At 45.6% G+C, this 21053-nt stretch overlaps 1 protein-coding gene across 5 annotated transcripts in view; it reads right to left on the bottom strand.

Annotated features, from left to right (window-relative positions):
- Nucleotides 1–21053, bottom strand: part of SLC7A7 (solute carrier family 7 member 7) — a 47352-nt gene that overhangs the window by 6691 nt on the left and 19608 nt on the right. For all 5 annotated transcript variants that reach the window (XR_008380528.1, XM_053592990.1, XM_053592991.1 and 2 more), the window contains 2 exons: nt 2100–2225; nt 854–998 (listed from right to left, as the gene is read on the bottom strand). Coding sequence is in view for 4 of the 5 variants with exons in the window: in XM_053592990.1 (XP_053448965.1) it covers nt 854–998; nt 2100–2225 (271 nt within the window). In the remaining variant the exon portion in view is untranslated. The remainder of the gene's footprint in view (nt 1–853; nt 999–2099; nt 2226–21053) is intronic.

Raw genomic sequence — 21053 nt, 5'->3', positions numbered from 1 at the left:
GCCGGGGCCTGCCAAACAACAATGACAACTACACCCAAAAAATAGCTGGGCATTGTGGCAGGCACCTGTAGTCTCAGCTACTTGGGAGGCTGAGGCAAGAGAATTGCTCAAGCCCAGGAGCTAGAGGTTACTGTGAGCTGTGATGCCATGGCATTCTACCCAGGGCAACAGCTTGAGGCTCTGTCTCAAAAAAATATATATATATATATTTTAAAAAATACATAAATAGCCTATAGTCCCAGCTACTTGGGCGGCTGAGGGAAGAGAACTGCTTTGAGCCTAAGAGTTTGAGGTTGCTGTGAGCTGTGATGTCACGGTACTCTACCGTGGGCGACATAATGAGACTCTGTCTCCAAAAAAAAAAAAATATATATATATATGTACAACAGAACAATTAGCCAAGTGTGTGGCAGATGACTGTGGTCCCAGCTACTTGGGAGGCTGAGGCAGGCAGATCACATGAACCCAGGAGTCTGAGGTTGCTATGAGCCAGGCTGACATTATGATACTCTAGCCTGGGCAACAGAGTGAGACTCTGTCTCATAAATAAATAAATAAACAGACAAGTACATAATACAACCTGCTTTAATTAATGCAGTAATGAATGAACAAATATGAAAAAGCCTTTTTAAAAGAATTTTTATAATGCAAAGCATATATGAGAAAGTTCACATTTTAGCTCTATTACTGTGATCGTAAGACAAGCTACTTCTGGGCTTCAAACCTTCCATCTATTACAATGGGGCTGATAAAATCACTTCTTAGGTAGTTGTGGTATGCTGTTAGGTACACAGTAGGAGCTTATTAAATGATGGCTATCATTACTATGGAAAGTTGGTGGTGAGGTACGTACCTCTCAGGATTCTTGATCTCTTCAGTGACATAGTTGAGGGTGTCCCAGCCCGAGTAAGAGAACAGAGCTGAGTACAGTGCCAGAGCAATGTCACCCATTGCAAATGATGAATCTTTAAAGGAATCCTCAAAATGCGTTGAGGCTCCTGGAACCCAAGAGAGAGAATATTGGAAGGCAGAGGATTAGTGGCCCATTCTCCCAAATTTAAGGCAACTGAATAAAGAAGTGGAAGAAAATGGAAATAGCAGGCAAGCGGCTTAGAACACTCTTGGCAGCCAGAGTACCAATGAAGGAATAGAGAACAGAAGAGAGCCACCTACAAAAATGGTCTGGAATGCAGGGAACGGCATGGATGGGGATCTTGACAGGAAGGACCACCATGGAGGAGAATGGCTGAGGACAGCTGCCTGGTTCCTGCCCCATTTCTTTTTTTTTTTTAGAGAGACAGAGTCTCTCAATAGAGTGCCCGAGTAGCTGGGACCACAGGCACCCGCCACAACGCCCGGCTATTTTTTGTTGCAGTTTGGCCAGGGCTGGGTTTGAACCCATACCCCTCAGTATATGGGGCTGGTGCCCTACTCGCTGAGCCACAGGCACCTCGCCCGTCCCCTTTCTAACACCAGACAGAACTGATACAGGGTAGAGGAAGAGCAGAGCTCAGAATACCCAGGCCAACAGCAGTTGTAGGGTAGGTATTTGAACCTGGAAACTGGGGGAAAGCAGGTACAAAAATTCATTTCTTTTCTTTGTTTGTTTGTTTTTTGTTGCAGTTTGTCCGGGCTGGGTTTGAACCCACCACCTTCAGTATATGGGGCCAGCGCCCTACACACTGAACCGCAGGCGCTGCCCAAGAAATTCATTTCTGATTTGCTTACTCCTAAGAGCAGAACAGTCAGAACCATAGCACTGGACCCAACAATCTGCAAAGCTAACTACCAGGGCATGGCTGTCAGCCATTTTACCAAGATCAGCCTTCTCTGGGAGACAGCAGGCACAGAAGTTAAAGGACAGACTTTGGGGTCAGTCTGCCTGGGTACTAATTTTAGGTCCTTTACTTACCACTAGAGTCTTGGGTAAGACACCTAATTCTATAGGCTGTTTGCTCATCCATGAAATGGGAATAATAATAGTACCTACCAAATAAGGTTGTGAGAATTAAATGAGACAATGCACAAAGAGCACTTAGAGGAACATGCCTCACAGAAAATGCTTAATCCATGTTACTGATATTAATATTATTTCTTACCCTGGCCGAGTCTAACAATGCCTGCAATGATGACTGCGATCAGTGCCAATACTTTGGCATAGGTGAAAATGTCTTGTACCAGGGTTCCCCACCTGACATAGGCACAGTTAATGAAGGTTAAGAGACCTGAAAAGAAAAATAATACTGATTGGTGACTGAGCCTTAGACTCCAAGCAATTTTCCCAGTACCAGGCACCAAGATATACCCTTTGGCCAAAGACAAACCCTCTGACCTGCTTAACATTGGAAACCTGCCCCAAAACAGGCTCACCATTATCATTCAGAGGTACTTGCTGAGCACTGGGTACACAGCACCGCCATACTCCCTACCCCAGCACTTTATGTGGGAGACAAAGACAAAGTTATTGTGGATTTGCTTACATACAAAATACACCCAAATTCCCAGTCACGGCAGTGGGAGACAACTGGTAGCTGTGCAAAAGTAGTGATTAGTATTCAGAGCCAAGAGGGAGAAAAATCAGTCTTTCCCTTCTACCCTCCCATTCTACATGGGCTCCAGGACACAGCACTTTGACTCTGTGGTTATTATTGTTAACCTTAATGAGTCCTGTTGTAACTTATCCCATGTTTGGGCCAGCAAGTCAGGATGTATGGCCAAGGATTAGAATGGGGGCCAGACTTCCTGTCCACTGCCTGGCAGCTTAACTGCTTGTTTTTGTGCTTGGAAGGATTCTTACACAGCTAAGAGCAGTTCCTGTAGAATGGCAACACGCATTTTTCCTGACTGGATGATGTAGAAGAGCCACAAACATTCCTCAAGTCCTTCTACCCTGGGGTAGAGATAATACATTTCCCTGGATAAGCTTAAGTTGATGGATCATCTTAGAGCCAGGGTCTTAACCAGAGCCTCCACAGGGCCCAAAATTCTTTTGCAAAATGTGTGTATGAGTACATATATGCATTATGCATCTGTCTCTCTCTCTCTCTCATTTTTTTAAAGAGATAGGATGTCACTCTGTCATCCAGGCTGTAGTACAGAGACCCAATCATAGTTCACTGCAGCCTCAAACTCCTGGCCTCAAGCAATGCTCTTACCTCAGCCTTCCAAAATGCAGGGATTATAGGCAGTAGCCACCGTGCCTGGCCTCACATATGCATTTTTCTATGAAAAGAGTTCATACCTTATCTTTTTTTTTTTTAGAGACAGAGTCTTTCACCCTCAATAGAGTGCCATGGTGTCACAGCTCACAGCAACCTCTAGCTCTTGGACTTAAGGCGATTCTCTTGCCTCAGCCTCCCAAGTAGCTGGGACCACAGGCGCCCGCCACAACGCCCAGCTATTTTTTGTTTCAGTTTAGCCAGGGCCAGGTTTGAACCCACCACCCTCGGTATATGGGGCCGGCGCCCTACTCACTGAGCCACAGGCGCTGCCCATAAAAGAGTTCATGCCTTATCTTAATGAACATAGTTTTTTCATCAGAATCTCAAAGAAATCCAGCCTGAGCAACATAGCAATAAAAATTTAAAAATTAGCTGGGCATATTGATGCATGTAGTTCCAGCTACTAGAGAGACTGAGGCAGAAAGATCACTTAAGCCCAGGAGTGTGAGGTTGCTGTAAGCTATGATGATGCCACTACACTCCAGCCTGGGCAATAGACTGAGACCCTGTTCCCCAGCACCACGAAAAAAGAAATCTCAGAGAAATCTAGTACCCTTCCCCAAAAGTTACAACCTACTACCTTAGAAGAAGAAATTCAAAAAGAGAAGCCCACAAATAATTGTGAGGTTCTGACCAGTAGCCCCAGGATATGGTGGGGAAGAAAGATGGAAAAAACAATACAGACACTCAATACAGAATGTTCCTTGGATCCCCCTCTAAGCTCTTTTTTTCTTTTTCTTTTTTTTTTTTTTTTTTTTTTTGTGGTTTTTGGCCAGGGCTGGGTTTGAAGCTGCCACCTCCGGCATATGGGACCGGAGCCCCACTCCTTGAGCCACAGGCGCCGCCCCCCCACTAAGCTCTTAAGTGGACAGGCAGGCACACCCACACCACTGGGAATCACATCGCTGCTCCCTCCTTCCCAGCTCAACAACTGGTACACTACAAGGAGAGCTTAACTCTAAAGCCCTTCTCCTAAGGGCTATGAGGGCAAGGACAGTGTCACCCTGCCTCACCACAGGTAGACTCAGGCCCAGTGCCGGGCTTGCCTGCTTCAGGCCACCAACATAGTCAAGAACTGTTTTCTGTATCAGTTCTGGCAGTAGCATAGCCTTCTGTGTCCTTAGTCCCACTGTTTTGTTGTGTCCTGGCCTTATTACAATCTGGCCCAGAGACTAATTCGTCCGGAGAAGCAGGAAAAGCTGGCCCTTGGAACAGCTGTCCCACCTTCTCTCTCCCTCTCCGATCCACCACCACCCCTCATCCTACTCCCTGCCCAGATCCCTCTCTGCGCTTCCTGAGCAGCGGCATTCCTGTCCTACACGAACACTGCCTTTCTGCCTAATAAACAAGACAATAAACAACCAAACCTTATCACAGGGCTGGGCAAAAATGCACCCACAGCTCCACGCCACCAGTGCTAAGTTAATAATTAAAGACAAGTGTGCAGCGCCCTACAAAATGACCAAAGTGCCTGTATCTTGCCCTCCACAGATCTTCCTCAGCCAGTTCTGAGTCCTTTCTTCACTCCTCACTGGACTGCAGCCTCTAGCCATTCAACAGCCCTTTCACCCTTTATCCTCAGTCTGTCACCTCTGCCTGTATCCTCAGGCCAACCAGAAACACCAGGCACAAGTGATGCTGCCACATTCTCAGGGGTCCCCAATACAAATTCCTGCAGGTTAGCCTGCAGGGCAACCAGGGGTCACAACACCAAACTGGAACAGGCTTAAAAGACGAGTTTTAGTTCATATAGAGTCTCTAGGTATGGGCCAAGAGGCTCTCCTCTCAGCCCTGTCCAGGGATGTAGGCAGGGAAAAGTAAGGATAGACAGCCAATTCCTTACCCATTCCTGCAGCAAATTCTGAAACAGAAATATGTGGCTTGTTTATATGTTAATCCCTACTGCTTCTCTACTTCCATATCCAGTCATTTGTCTCCCTCACATTACCCACCAGTATCCTGCCTCCCCACTCCTGAGCCTTGTTCCTCAGCCACTGACCTACCATTTTGCCCTGATCTACTCTGTACAGAGCACTGACTGCTCAGCTTGAATGAGGAAGGGAATCCTACAGAGAGAAGGCAGAGAGCAGGGGAACTGCCTGATGACAGCTGGCTGGCCCTCACCTTCCCTGAGCCATGAGAACAGGAAACGGGTATGGCAGGCAGCAATGCTGACTAGGCTCTGTCCCCACCCCCAGCGGATACAGTTGACTGGAGGCCCCAGAGCCCAGCCAAGTGCACTGCTCTGGAACCCAGCCTCCTGCTTCTGAGTCAGGGACAGGAAGGGACCATGGGGTTAGAATAATATGGCAGCAATAGCAAGTTAACCTCAAGGATGGAGAGACCCTACCTTCTACCTCCAGAAGCAATTCAGTCCCCACCCAACACTGGGCCACTCCATAGGAAGATAACCTGAAATTACCTTTTATTAATTTGAGACAGAGTCTCACTTTGTCACCCAAGCTAGAATGCAGTGGTATCATCAAAGCTCACTATAACCTCAAATTTCTGGGCTCAAGTGATCCTCCTGCCTTACCCTCCTGAGTAGGCTGGACCATGTCCAACTAATTTTTCTATTTTTTTGTAGAGATTTTGCTCAAGCTGGTCTCAATATCCTGACCTCAAACCATCTTTCTGCCTCAGCCTCCCAAAGTGCTAGGATTGATTACAGGCGTGAGCCACTGCCTGAAATCACCTAGGAAGCTTGACTCCATTACTGTTGACCCCAGGGGGGAGGAAGAATAATCTGTAAATAAGTCACTCTTACAATCACCTAAAGAGATGTCTCTGAATGGATCATCGGGCCCGGCCTACATAGGATCCCTAGAGTAGGAACCCAGTTCCGGCACTAAGGCCCAGCATCAGCTCTAGAACTAAAAGCCAGAAAGCACTGGACCAGGCAGATCCAGAATGGAACAAAGCTTACAAGCGCACACTGGATCAGATGCCCTGATTTGGTTGGTTTAGTTTAGATGCCTAAACCAAATAGTTCTTGAAAAAGAACATTAGACAGCCTGGGCACGGTGGCTCAAGCCTGTAATTCTAGTACTCTGGGAGGGCAAGGTGGGTGGGTTGCTTGAGCTCAGGAGTTCAAGACCAGTCTAAGCAAGAGCAAGATCTTGTCTCTAAAAATAACCAGGCATTGTGGCCAGTGCCTGTAGTCTCAGCTCTTGGGAGGGTGAGGCAGGCCAAGTGAGAAAGTGAGACTTGGTCTCAAAAGAAAGAAAAGAACATCAGGCCAGGCATGGTGGCTCATACCTGTAATCCTAACACTCTGGAAGGCAGAGGCAAGAGAATCCCTTGAGTTTAGGAGTTTGAGACCAATCTGAGGCAGAGGCAAGAGAATCCCTTGAGTTTAGGAGTTTGAGACCAATCTGAGCAAAGAGACCCAGTCTGTACAAAAAAAACAGAAAAATTAGCCAGGCAGTGTGTGGGCACCTGCAGTCCCAGCTTCTCAGGAGGCTGAGGCAGGAGGATCCTTGAATCCAGGAGTTTAAAGTTGCTGAGAGTTAAGCTGAGGCCCTGGCACTCTTGCCTGGGGCAACAGAGTGAGACTCTGTCTCACAAAAAAAGAAAAAAGAACATTAAATCACAATCCTCAAAAAAAAGAAGAAAAGAATATTAAACCACAATCCTTGAAGCACCATTACCCTTAACTACATACAATGAAACACACAAAGCTTAAGCTGCTATTTAAATCCATGTTCTGCTTCAAATTCCCAGGGACTATAAAACCTCAATACTTTATTAGGCAACTCATTCTATTTTTAAAGAGATCTATAGCTCTTCCTTCCATAAGCCAAAAACTTCTCTCTCCTGTCACTTTTACCCAGTAGTTCTAGATCTCTCCCTGACCCACACAGAAAGCCTACTGCTTTCCCAATGAATGATGGTGTCTGAACTTTCCCTAATCACCTTTCTTTTCACAGCAGGCTCACCAGGACTTGCACTGGACTTTTGCTTTGAAGGCGTGATCATAAGGGTAAACACAGACTCACAAAACAGAAAAGTTAAGACAGAGTGATGCTGTGCATGCGTGAGTGACTGTCTATACAACAGCTGTCTAAACACAAAACTGGCCAGGTGCAGTGGCTCACGCCTGTAATCCCAGAACTCTAGGAGGCCAAGGTGGGTAGGTTGCTTGAGCTCAGGAGTTCAAGAACAGCTTGAGCAAGAGTGAGACTCCATCTCTAAAAATAGCCAGGCATTGTGGCAGGTGCCTGTGGTCTCAGCTAAGGCAAAAGATGATCACTTGAGCCCAAGAGTTTGAGGTTGCTGTGAGCTGTGATGCCACAGCACTCTAGTAAGGGTGACAAAGTGAGATCTATCTCTAAATAAATAAATAAAAATAAACGCTAAAACTAGCTGCTGAAGATGCTATGCCAGTGAACTATTTATACCACGCAGGTTTACATGCACAGAAGAAACTAGTTCCAGAATTATTAATATAATTATTTAATTATATTAATTTAATTTAATTATAAGTCATCTTTATGAGGGGAGCCTTTGGATTCTGTTTGTAAATACCAAACACCATAAATTAGGTCATCCGTTACCCAGGGACTGCCTATAGAACATTCATGTTAAAACGTTCATAGCTAATAATAGTAAAAATCTAGAAACGACCCAACTGCCCAACAAGAGAGAAGATGAATAAATACAATATTAAATAGCAGTAAGAATGAACAATCAGAAACAAAAACTACAGACAAAAAAAATGGATGAGCCGGCAGAGTGCCTTATCCCTATAATCCTAACACTCTGGGGCCAAGGTGGGAGTGATCACTTGAGCTCAGGAGTTTGAGACCAGCCTGAGACCCCATTGCTCAAAAAAAAAATAGAAAAATCGGCTTGACACCCATAGCACAGTGGTTATGGTGCAGCCACATACACAGAGGTTCAAACCTAGCCCAGGGCAGCTAAAACAACAATGACAACTACAACAAAAAATAGCCAGGTGTTGTGGTGGGTGCCTGTAGTCCCAGCTATTTGGTTGGCTGAGGCAAGAGAATCACTTAAGCCCAGGAGTTGGAGGTTGCTGTGAGCTGTGATGCCACACACTGTACTGAGGGTGACATAATGAGACTGTCTCAAAAAAGAAGAAATAGAATAATCACCCAGGCATGGTGGCATGTACCTATATTCGCAGCTACTGAGAAGGCTGAGACAGGAGGCTCACTTGAGCCCAGAAGTTGAGGTTAGAATGGGCTATGATCATGCCACTGCACTCTAGTCCGGGTAACAGAGCAAGACCTTGTCTCAAAACTATAAAACAAAACAAAAACATATGGATGAATCTCAAACCTATTAAACAAACAAGCCAGGGCAGCGCCTGTGGCTCAGTGAGAATGGCGCTGGCCCCACATACCAAGGGTGGTGGGTCCAAACCCGGCCCTGGTCAAACTGCAACAAAAAATAGCCGGATGTTGTGGTGGGTGCCTACTCAGGAGGCTGAGGCAAGAGAATCGCTCAGGAGTTGGAGGTTGCTGTGAGCTGTGATGCCACAGCACTCTACCGAGGATGATAAAGTGAGATTCTCTAAAAAATAGAATAAAAAAATAAACAAACAAGCCAGATGCAAAAGAATGCATACCATTAACATCATTTACATGAAACTAATCCATGCTACTAGAAATCAGAACAGTGATTTCCCTTTGTGTAGCACGAAAAAGCAGAGCCTGGAAGAGGCCCAGGAGTGGTTCAGGGGACTGATTTTTTTTTTTTTTTTTTTTTAAGAGACATAGTCTCATTGTATCAGCCTAGCTCACAGCAACCTCAAACTCCTGGGTTCAAGCAGTCCTCCTCCCTCAGCTCTCGTCACTACACCCAACTATTTTTTTTTTTTTTTTTTTTAGTAAAGACAGGATCTTACTCTTGCTCAAGCTGGTCTTGAACTCTCAACCTCAAATAATCCTCCGATCTTGGCCTCCCAGAGTGCTAGGATTACAGACGTGAGCCACTACATCCTACCAGTGGACTGATTTCTTGATATGGATGCTGGTCATACATATGCGTGCTCAATTTGTGAAAATTCACTAAGCAGTCCACTTATGACATTACACTGTTCCTTCTGTATATTACTTGAACAAAAAAATTAAAACTGAACCCAAAACTGAGGTTAGCTTAGCATGGCTTGTTCTTAAGTGAACTCAGACAGGTTATAAGTGATCTTCCTTTCTTCTCATACTTCACTGACAGGTTTAACTGATGGGCCTTGAATTTAGGCAAGAATCAACCTCAAGTCATTAGTCCAGAAGGTTCAGAATCCACCTTTTGTGGTAAGTGGGGCTATCACTTGTAGTAGAGTGGCCCCCTAAAGATGTCCATATCCTAATTCCTGGAACCTGTGAACCATGTTATATTGCATGACAAGGGAAAATTACAGGGTGGCACTTATAGCTCAGCGGCTAGGGTGCCAGCCACATACACTGAGGCTGGTGGGTTCAAACCCAGCCCAGGCCAGCTAAAACAACAATGACAACTGCAACAACAACAAAAATAGCCCAGCATTGTGGCAGGTACCTATAGTCCCAGCTACTTGGGAGGCTTAGGCAAGTGAATGGCTTAAGCCCAAGAGGTTGAGGTCGAGGTTGCTGTGAGCTGTGACACCACGGCACTATACCCAGGGTAACAGCTTGAGACTCTGTCTCAAAAAAAGAAAGAAAGAAAAGAAAAAGAAAATTAGGGCAGTGCCTCTGGCTCAGTAAGTAGGGCGCTGGCCCCATATACTGAGAGTGGCAGGGTCAAACTGCAACAAAAAATGGCTCAGTGCCTGTGGCTCAAGCCGCTAAGGCACCAGACACATACACCTGAGGTGGCAGGTTTGAATCCAGCCCGGACCTGCCAAACAACACTGACAGCTGCAACCAAAAAATAGCTGGGTGTTGTGGCGGGCGCCTAAAGTCCCAGCTACTTGGGAGGCAGGGGCAGAGAATCACTTGAGCCCAGGAGTTTCAGGTTGCAGTGAGCTGTGATGCCACGCACTCTACCCAGGGTGACAGACTACTGAGGCAAGAGTCCCAGGAGGCAAGAGAATAGCCTAAGCCCAAGAGCTGGAAGTTGGGCTGGAGGTGACGCCATGGCACTCTACCGAGGGCAACAAAGTCAAACTCTGTCTCTAAAAAAAAAAAAGAAAGAAAAAGAAAATTATAGTAGTACACGGAATTAAGGATGCTAATCAGCTGACCTTAAAATAAGGAGATCATTCTGGATTATGTGGGTAGACCCAACATAACCACATGGGTCCTTAAAAGATAGAAGAGGGGGCGGCGCCTGTGGCTCAAGGAGTAGGGCGCCGGTCCCATATGCCGGAGGTGGTGGGTTCAAACCCAGCCCTGGCCAAAAAAAAAAGATAGAAGAGGAAGCCGAGAGTGTCAGCGTGATATAAGAAAGATTCTACCAGCCGCTGCTGAGTTTGAAGCCTCTAGAAACTAGAAAAAAACAAGAAAATAGATTCTCCTTTAGAGCCTCCAGAAAAGAACACAGCTCTGCTAACACCTTGATATTAGCCCCTGGAGACCCATTTCAGACTTCTGGCCTCCAGAACTATGAGATAATAAATATGTGTTATTTTAAGCCACTCGACTGGTGATAACTTGTCACAGCAGCAATAGGAAACTAATATGTCACTTAACAGCTTCCTTTATACACCCTTCCTGCTCCTCAAGATCCTACAGGTGCCTAGTGGTGATTCTGTGACCTCAATTATAAATTATTTCCATTTGTCTGCAACTGGACAGTTAAAAATATTTAAGGCAGGGCGGTGGCGCCTGTGGTTCAGTGGGTAGGGCGCCGGCACCAACCGAGGGTGGCAGGTTCGAACTCGGCCTGGGCTGAACTGCAACAAAAAAATAGCTGGGTGTTGTGGTGGGCTCCTGTAGTTCCGGCTACTCAGGAGGCTGAGGCAAGAGAATCGCCTAAGCCCAGGAGTTGGAGGTTGCTGTGAGCTGTGTGACACCATGGCACTCTACCAAGGGCGAGAGAGTGAGAATCTGTCTTCACAAAACATGTATGTATATTTTAGGCAACAATGCACTTAATTACTATCTCAACTCTATTGGTCTCACTTAGTTGTTGGCCTAACCGCATTTATTGAATCCTTTCTAGGTTAGCAATCCTTCTAGTAGATAAAGAAGTTGTTGTTTTATGTTTTTCTTTTTTGAGACAGAGTCTCACGCTGTTGCCTAGGCCAGAGTTCCATGGCGTCAGCCTAGCTCTCAGCAACCTCAAACTCCTGGGTTCAAGCCATCACCTGCCTCAGCCTCCTATAGATGCCCACCTGGCTAAATTTTTTATTTTAGTAGAGATGGAGTCTTCCTCTTGCTCAGGCTGGTCTCAAACTCCCAACCTCAAGTGATCTTCCTGTCTCAGTCTCCCAGAGTGCTAGTATTAGAGATGTGAGCCACCGCACCAGGCCTAGATAGAGATGTTTAGAAGAATGGGGCTTTCAGCCTTCTTCTTTCTCACCCCCATCTATTATCATAGAACTAACTGCCCCCAGACTGTCTAGCCCTGCCCTTGCTGGTGTCATCTGCTCATGCCTCGCAGAGCCTTTTATCGTCCTTGGTCAGTTCTTCAGATGTTAGTTCATGCTCGGAATTTGCCTTCAAGACACTGTTCTTACAGTTATAGGTGGTACCTATTTTGGCCTTGGTTGTATCTCTTAGCATTTCTTGTATATCTTATTTCTAAAAATCTAAGTTCATCAAAAAGCAGTCTGCTAAATCACACTGGTTTATTGGGATAATTCTCCGTTTTTGCTTAAATAAGATTATTTTCAGCTGTTTTGTGAGAATTTCAGTTTTGAAAAGTTCCTGGTCATGGGCAGTGCTTGTAGCTCAAAGGAGTAGGGTACTGGCCCCATATACAAGAGGTGGCAGGTTCAAACCCGGACCCAGCCAAAAACTGCAAAAAAAGAGAAGTTCCTGGTCTTTTTTTAAGTCCTTGGCTATGAGATTATAGTTCTGTTTCCTGAACTTTTTTGTAATCTCTCTTTGCCTAAAATTTAGAGTACATCTCTGAGAATATACCCAGCATTTCTTTTTCTGAGAGTACAAACTCTGAGCAAGCATGGTCACTTACTTCCTCACAAGAATTCCACATTTCCACCAGTTATGTTAAAAAAAAAAAAAAAGGCTGTGCAAAATGACTCAAACCTGTATTTTCAACACCTTGGGAAGTCGAGACAGGAGGATCACTTGTAGTAGACAGAGTGGGCCACACTGAAATACCCCATCTCTACAAAAAACAGTTTTTTGTTTTTTGTTTTTTTGGAGACAGAATCTCACTCAGTCACCCTGGGGTAGGGTGGCTGCTCAAGCAATCCTCCTGTCTCAGCTTCCCAAGTAGCTGGGACTATAGGTAACCACCAAAGCATCCAGCTAGTTTTTCTTTTTTTTTTCAGTTTTTTCAGTTTGAACCCACCACCTCCAGCATATGGGGCTGACACCCTACTCCTTTAAGCCACAGGCACCACCCCTCTTTTTTTTTTTTTTAAGTAGAGACAGGGTCTCACTTTGTTCAGGCAGGTCTGGAACTCCTGAGCTGAACAATCCACCTATCTTGGCCTCCTAGAGTTCTTTGTTTATAGGCGTGAGCCACTGCACCAGGCAACAATTTTTTTTTTTTAATTAGCCAGACATAGTGGCATATGGCTATAGTCCCAGCTATTCAGGAGGTTGAGGCAGGAGGATCACCTGAGCCTAGAAGTTTGAGGCTACAATCACCTCTGGTCACACCACTGCACTCTAGCATGGGTAACAGTAAGACCCCTTCAGAAAAAAAAAAAAAAAAAGTAAGTCTGGCTGGGTGTAGTGGCTCACATCTCTATAATCCTTGCACTCTGGGAGGCTAAGGCAAAAGGGATTGCTTGAGCTCAGGAGCTTGAGACCAGCCTGAGAGAAAGTGAGACCCACCCTCTACTAGAATAGAAAAATTAACCAGGCATTGTGGTGAGCACTTGTAGTCCTAGCTACTTAGGAGGCTGAGGCAAGAGGACCACTTGAACTCTGGAGTTTGACATTGCTGAACCAGGCTGTTATCATGGCATTCTAGCTTGGGGCAACAGAGTGAGACCCTGGGAAAAAAAAAAAAAAAAAGGCTCTGCGCCCATAGCAGGGGTTATGGCACCTGCCACATGCACCAAGGGTGGCGGGTTGAAGCCCGGCCCAGGCCAGCTAAACAACAATGAAAATTGCAACAACAAAAAAATAGCCGGGCGTTGTGGCAGGTGCATGTAGTCCCAGCTACTTGGGAGGCTGAGGCAAGAGAATCACTTAAGCCCACAGAGTTTGAGGTTGCTATGAGCTGTGACGCCACAGCACTCTACCAAGGGCAACATAGTGAGACTCTGTCTCAAAAAAAAAAAAAAAAAAGATGCTCACCTACGTTGAACAGTTTGATGAGAATATTTCAGATTGTATATGAAACCTGCACATTGTACCCCTTGATTGCACTAATGTACACAGCTATGACTTAACAATAAAAATAAATAAATTAAAAAAAAAAATGATGCTCAGGAGCTAAGGCTGCCATCACTACTACATTTTCCCTTTTGTAGAGTTTTTAACATTTTTACTAGAAAAGCAAAATATTCTTCTGATCTAATGATGTGCAGTACATATGCTCACAATTAGATCACATTTTCTGAAGATCTTCAGAAAAATGTCCTGAATGGAACATAAAAGCTCTTCAACAGCACCATGTAATAATTCTTCTTCCCAAGGTAAGCAGATAGGATTAACAGAGGTTGGCATCTTTGTGCCCCTTTTAAAATATGGGCCACATATCTGAATGAGGGAGCAAAGACCTCTCTTGTTTGGCAAAAAGAAGAAACCTACCTGCAGGCAGAGAACTGGAAACAGTACTAGATGGTACTGTTGAAAATAAAGGGGAAGGCTCGGCACCTGTGGCTCAAGCAGCTAAGGTGACAGCCACATACACCTGAGCTGGTGGGTTCAAATCCAGCCTGGGACCACCAAACAATGATGGCTGCAACCAAAAAGTAGCCGGGCATTGTGGCAGGTGCCTGTAGTCCCAGCTACTTGGGAGGCAGAGGCAGGAGAATCACTTGAGCCCAGGAGTTGGAGGTTACTGTGAGCTATGATGCCATAGCACTCTACCCAGGGTGACAGCTTGAGGCTCTGTCTCAAAAAAAAAAAAAAAAAAGAAAGAAAAGAAAACCCTTGACAAGTTTCTGTATCTTGGTGTACAGAAATTTCTCTTTTGCTGCTATCAAAAGAATTCAAACGTGACTTTACCCAGAGGGGGCAAGCATCCCTTACTACCGCAGACACTCATACAAGTATGTACATCTCCCGTACAGTGTATCCATCACAGAGTTTCTACAAGTCCGTCACTTTTGAACAAAGTATTATATATCCATTCACTATGATAATCTAATCAAATATCACTAATGGCTATGAAATTGTTTCCTGCTTACAATATGTTTATTAGCCTCACTTGTAATGCTTATAGATGATTTCAAAAGCATCATTCCTGATGTTCTATCCTATTTTCTCCAAACACATTAGGAGCAACTCCTCCACCCTTATTCTTCTTGCTTTGTACAACCTGATAGCCTCTAAAACCCCTATATTTGTACTTTTATCTGTGCATTTTCTCCTTTTTTCTAAAATTTCAGTGTAAAGCCATATTAGATAGTTCCCTCCCAGTCCCTCTGATCCCTGCTCTACCCTTAGCCAGGGATCTTTCTGATATCTTAGAATTTACAGTCAGGTACTCTGTCCTGTGTTCTTTGTTTCACATACACAGCTTCAGTTGACACAGAGATGAAAATTCCATCTGCATGTAGTTTGCTATCTTAAACTCCACGTCACCAGTGACACATCCTGGGTGTCTTCTGACGGGTGACATCATTTATCCCACAGCAATAAACAGAAGAATAATAGTGTGGAGGCATGATTGGCATGAGCAAGCTCTTCCCCACATTAGGCTGTTCAGGGCAGCAACCGAGCTGTTTAACTGCTATGCTCAAGCCTGCCAATATCCTAATGTTTCCAGAACACTCCATCACTGCTGTTTCCCCAGAAGGTCCAGATTCAAGTTCTCTGGAAAAGCCTCGTATCTGTTGCCTAAAGCCAGAGATTGAGTTTTTTCTTTCTCCTTTTCTTTGTTGCATCCTTGTTTGTTTTGTCTAATGCTGGTTTGGGACCCTCTCTATATGCTAAAATCATTTTTTTCTTCCTGGCTTCCTTTTTTTTTTTTTAATTGAGACAGAGTCTCACTTTGTCACCCTTGGTAGAGTGCTTTGGCATCACAGCTCACAGCAACCTCAAACTGTTGGGCTCACGCGATTCTCTTGCCTCAGCCTCCCTAGTAACTGGGACTACAGGCACCTACCACAACATCCAGCTTTTTTTTTTTCTTTTTCTTTTTTTTTTTTTTTTTTTGGCTTAGCAGACCTGGGCCAGGTTTGAACCCACCAGCCCTGAAGCATATGGCAAGCATCCTAACCCCTGAGCTATGGGTGCCCTCTTCCTGACTCTTTTTTTTGAGACAGAGTCTCACTATGTTGCCCTCCGTAGAGTGCTGTAACATCACAGCTCACAGCAACCTCCAACTCTTGGGGTTAAGCGATTCTCTTGCCTCAAGCTCCCAAGTAGCTGGGACCTCGGGCACCCATCACAACGCCTGGCTATTTTTTGGTTGCAGTTGCACCCTTGGGGTAAGTGGCCGGTGCTGTAACCACTGTGCTACAGAGGCCCAGCCACTTCCTGGCTTTCTTGCTGGATTATTTCTCCCACCCCTTCTGGATGCTATTATTTCTCTCAGATAGCAGATGGACCTCAATTCTTTTTTTTTCTTCTTCTTCTTACCCTGCTGGGCCACAGAACCATTTTGCTTACTCAGACATAGTACGTGAGGGCCTCTGGCAAGAAGACACAGCCAAAGGCTGTCTCCCATAGCCCTGCAGGTCACTGGATCAGACCCTCCTGCCCTCCTTCCTGGAACTCAGTCAGCACTTTAGTCCCTGTGGCTCTGACCACTCTGAATGAGGGTGCTAGCAAGCAGTTAGTACCAGGAGGCTCTGGTATGAACCACATCTGCTTCCGTCCCAAAGCCAATCAGATCCTTGCTGGTTTGCTCATGTAGGTTCAGTACAACTCCTCCAAAACCAGACCCCAAGCCTGAGGGAATCACATGAGGAATGTGTCAACTTATAGCTTCAGGGCCCACACCCCACTGTGATCCAGTGGTCTGCCTGCTTTGGTTGTACTGCCTTAGGTAATCACCTACAGAAGTAACCACATACAGGACAACTGTGGTCAGAATAAGCCTTAACCCTTCATGAACTGAGGGTTCCTATCATGGCTGCACATTGGCATCACTTGACAAGCTTTAGCAAAGTCCAGTGCTCAGACCCCACCCGGACCCATGAAGTAAGCATCAGCATGTTTTTTTCTGTTTTGTTTTTGAGACGGAGTCTCATTATGTTGCCCTCAGTAGAGTGTCATGGAATCACAGCTCACAGCAACTTCAAACTCTTGGGCTTAAGCGATTCTCTTGCCTCAGCCTCCCAGGTAGCTGAGACTACAGGCACCTGGCACAATGCCTGGCTATTTTCTTTTTCTTTTTTTTTTTTTTGAGACAGAGTCTCACTTTATCGCCCTCAGTAGAGTGCTGTGGTGTCACAGCTCACAGCAATTTACAGCTCTTGGGCTTAGGTGATTCTCTTGCCTCAGTCTCCCGAGTAGCTGGGACTACAGGCACCCGCCACAACACCCGGCTATTTTTTGTTGCAGTTTGGCCAGGGCTGGGTTCAAACCTACCACCCTCGGTATATGGGGCTGGCGCCCTACTCACTAAGCCACAGGGGCTGCCCAACGCCTGGCTATTTTTTCGTTGCAGTTGTCATCGTTGTTCAGCTGGCCCAGGCTGGGTTTGAACCTGTCAGCCTCAGTGTATGTGGCTGGCACCATAACCACTTTTCTGCAGGCTAAGCTGCATCAGCATGTTTTTAAAGCTCCCCTAATCTGGGCATGGTGCCTTATGCCTGTAATCACAGCACTTTGGGAGGCCAAGGCAGGAGGATTGCTTGAGGCCAGGAATTTGAGACCAGCGTGAGCAAGAACAAGACCCTCTCTTTACAAAATAAAATTTAGGCCAGGTGCAATGGCTTACGCCTATAATCCTAGCACTCTGGGTAGCCTGCTTGAGCTCAGGACTTGGAGACCAGCCCGAGCAAGAGCGAGAACCCATCTCTACTAAAAAAATTTAAAAACTACACTCTGGGAGGCTGAAGCAGGCGGATCACTTGAGCTCAGGAGTGTGAGACCAGCCTAAGCGAGAGACCCCATTTCTACTCAAAATAGAAAAATTAGCTGGGCATTGTGATGGGGGCCTGTAGTCCCAGCTACTTGGGAAGCTAAGGCATGAGGATCGCTTAAGCCTAAAATATGAGTTTGCTGTGACCTATGATGCCATGGCACTCTACCCAGGGCAACAGAGTGAGACTCTGCCTCAAAATAAATACAAGAACCAAAATTAGTCAGGCATGGTGCCACAGCCTATCCCAGCTACTCGGAAGAATTAGGTGGCAGGATCCCTGGAGCCCAGGAGTTAGAGGCTGCAGTGAGCTAAAATGACACTCCAGCCTAAGTGACAGAGTGAGACCCTGTCTCAAACATAATACATAAAGAAGCTCCCCAGACCCCTTAGGTGATTCTGCAGCACGATGACAATTGAGAACTGCTCTTCCCACCTCCAGCGACAAAAGACCCCAGTCAGTTCTTCTCGGCACAATTTTTTTCCTGCCTCAGTGCTCATTCTCCAAACCAATTCCCATTCTTCTGCCCAATGGTTCAGATTTATTTAGTCAGGGACAGAGAGTAATGATCATTTGTTTTTTCAACTCCCTAGGTGACTCCAATGTACAGCCAAGGTAAGGACCAACTGTCCGCTAGCTCCTTCCCCAACCTCCTCTGGGCTGTCCCCTCAGCTTCTTCTGAGGGAGAGAGAAAGAGAACAGAGAAAGTAAGAAACCAAGAGTGAGTTCTCAAAGAGACTTGGGAATCTATCTGTTGCCTAAACCCAGGGATTCCAAGTTTCTTCTTTCCTCTTTTCTCGGCTGCATCCTGATCTCTGCTTTGTCTCATGCTGGTTTGGGATCCCTCTACACTCAACGCTCTTTGGGGGCTCACTCTTGGTCTACTCCCTTCACTGCTGGTGAAGAGTTTGTTCCAAAGTTCATGCTGAACCCAACACTGACTCCTGCCTATTTGTTAAGGTGAACATGGGCCAGGAAAAGTAAGTTTCCTCACTTCCACCTTAAGATGGTTCTCGGTGTGGTGCACCTTACACTGAGAAATGTGAAACTTAGTAAATGTAGAGTAAAAATGTCTTAACGCAATAACTAAGAAAATGCCAGGAAGGCTATGTTAACCAATGTGATGAAAATGTGTCAAACTGTTTATAAAACCAGTGTATGGTGCCCCATGATCGCATTAATGTACACAGCTATGATTTAATAATAATAAAAAAAAAAGATGGTTCTCAGAAAAAATCCTCTTTTTTCTACTAGCTTCCAAGTAGAAGGTTCAAAGGGCAAAAATAAGTTAGGGGCCTGGTATCTGGCTGTTCCACCTCATTAGCCATAGTCCATAAGGTCAGTCATTCGGGTACTAAGAGAAGCTGCACAAGGACACTGGGCCAAAGCTTTCTCAGGCAGACATGCAGAGATCCAAAGTCCTTCACGGCCCACAGAGGCTCCAGCAGACTCAGGGTGAGCTGTCTGCCACTCTTCTGCCCAGTGCTTACAGCAGCCCTCAGCAGTCCCATTCCTGAGAGCCAAAAGCACAAAACACCCTTCTCAGCCAAATTAAACCCAGAAACATATCTTCTGCTCATTAATCCAGCCAATATTTATTGAAGAACCTACTACATGCAATTCACTAGTGCCAAGTGTGAGGGACACACAGAATCTTTGCCTGATCCCTAAAGAACGTCCCCTGTTCACAGGGTCCCTAAACAGCCAGGTGCTGCTGGCTGACTGGCACAGTAGGTACAAGGGGCAAACTGAAGACAGAGGTTAAAAAAAATACAATAATAAACTAGGTCACAGTCTGGGCAAGTATAATAGAGGTAAGAACAGAAATCTCCAAGTAAGGCCAGGCACAGTGGCTTACATCTGTAATCCTAGCACTCTGGGAGGCTGAGGCACGTGGATTGCTTGAGCTCAGGAGTTCAAGACCAGCCTGAGCAAAAGTGAGACCCTGTCTCTACTAAAAAATAGAAAAAACTGAGGCAAAAGGATCGCTTGAGCCCAAGTTGGAGGCTACTGTGAGCTATGATGCTACAGCACTCTACCCAGGGTGACAACTTGAGAGTCTATCTCCAGAACAAAAAGAAGAAAGAAAAAGAAATATCCAAGTATATTAACCGTGGGACAAAACACCTCAGCAGTGCGGCACCTGTGGCTCAGTGAGTAGGGTGCCAGCCCAATATACAGAGGGTGGCAGGTTCAAGCCCGGCCCCGGCCAAACTGCAACAAAAAATAGCTGGATGTTGTGGCAGGTGCCTGTGGTCCCAGCTACTCAGGAGGCTGAGGCAAGAGAATCGCCTAAGCCCAAGAGCTGGAGGTTACTGTGAGCTGTGACTTCACAGTACTTTACAGTAAAAAAAAAAAAAAAACACCTCAGCACTGAGGAAAGGACAGTCAAGTGGAGCTGGACTTCTGGACACCTATCCCTGACATTGTCAAGAGAAAATTTCACCTCTCCTGCAAAACAGAAAGAAAAATCTCAGCCCTCCTTTCTGATCTCTAGGCTATTGTAAAATTAAAATTGCTGGCCAGGGGCAGTGGCTCACACCTGTAATCCTAGTACTCTGGGTGACTGAGGCTGGTGGATCACTTGAGCTCAGGTGTTTGAGAGCAAGAGTGAGACCCCACCCCTACTAAAAATAGAAAGAAAAAAAAATTTTGCCAGACATTGTTGTGGGCACCTGTAGTCCATTCCAGCTACTCAGGAGGCTGAGGGAAGAGGATCACCTGAGCCTAGGAATTTGAGGTTGCTGTGAGCTATGATGATGCCACTGAAACAGAGTGAGACTCTTATCTCTAAATAAATAAAATTAAAACTGCTTTTAAGTCATCCAAAGACAGAATATGGAGAATAAAATTTTTAGAAATTAGATACACATTTGGATATAATCTGCAGTAGTGGATACTATTTTTGGCTGATAATCATATGCCAGATCACTTACATACTTACATATACCTTCTAACTTAATCTGACAGATAGTGGTCTTATTATCTTCATTTTACAATTGAGAAAACTGAGGTTCCTCAGCCAGTGGCCAGCTCCAAATCCTACACCCACCCCATCACATCACATCCCTCCCTAATTGTATGCAAGGGCATGGGCATAGGAGTGGGATTATCTCTGTCTAGGTAATGGAGATACGTTGGTTTTCACGGAAGTGGGCTAATTCACACAGACCTCTAAGAAGCCAGAATTGCCAACTTCAGGAAAGGCCATCTTATTTCTCTGGTTGACAAAAGCAACCATTTTTAGTACCCTGGACAAGACAGTAAGTTTCCTTCCAAACTCAGAATTCACTCATTCATTCATTCATTTAACAAGCATAGTTGGGTACCCACTATGTTCCAGGCCCTTTGCAGGCTCTGAGATTAAGATCCAGTCTAGCCCAGGCCCCAGCCTTCACAGAAAAATATCCGTGGCCAATTAGAAGAATCAAGTGCTATGAGTGTCATTGAGAGGAAATCTGTCCAGTCTTGGGGGCTGAAGGGGGTGCAAGTGGGCACCGGGACCATTGTTACCCGGACCAAGTGTATGGAGGCTGGCGCTGTGG

Source organism: Nycticebus coucang, chromosome 6 (assembly GCF_027406575.1).
Source record: "Nycticebus coucang isolate mNycCou1 chromosome 6, mNycCou1.pri, whole genome shotgun sequence".
NCBI lineage: Eukaryota > Metazoa > Chordata > Mammalia > Primates > Lorisidae > Nycticebus > Nycticebus coucang.
The sequence above is the reverse complement of the archived record's forward strand: the minus strand, read 5'-3'. Positions and strand labels throughout refer to the sequence as shown.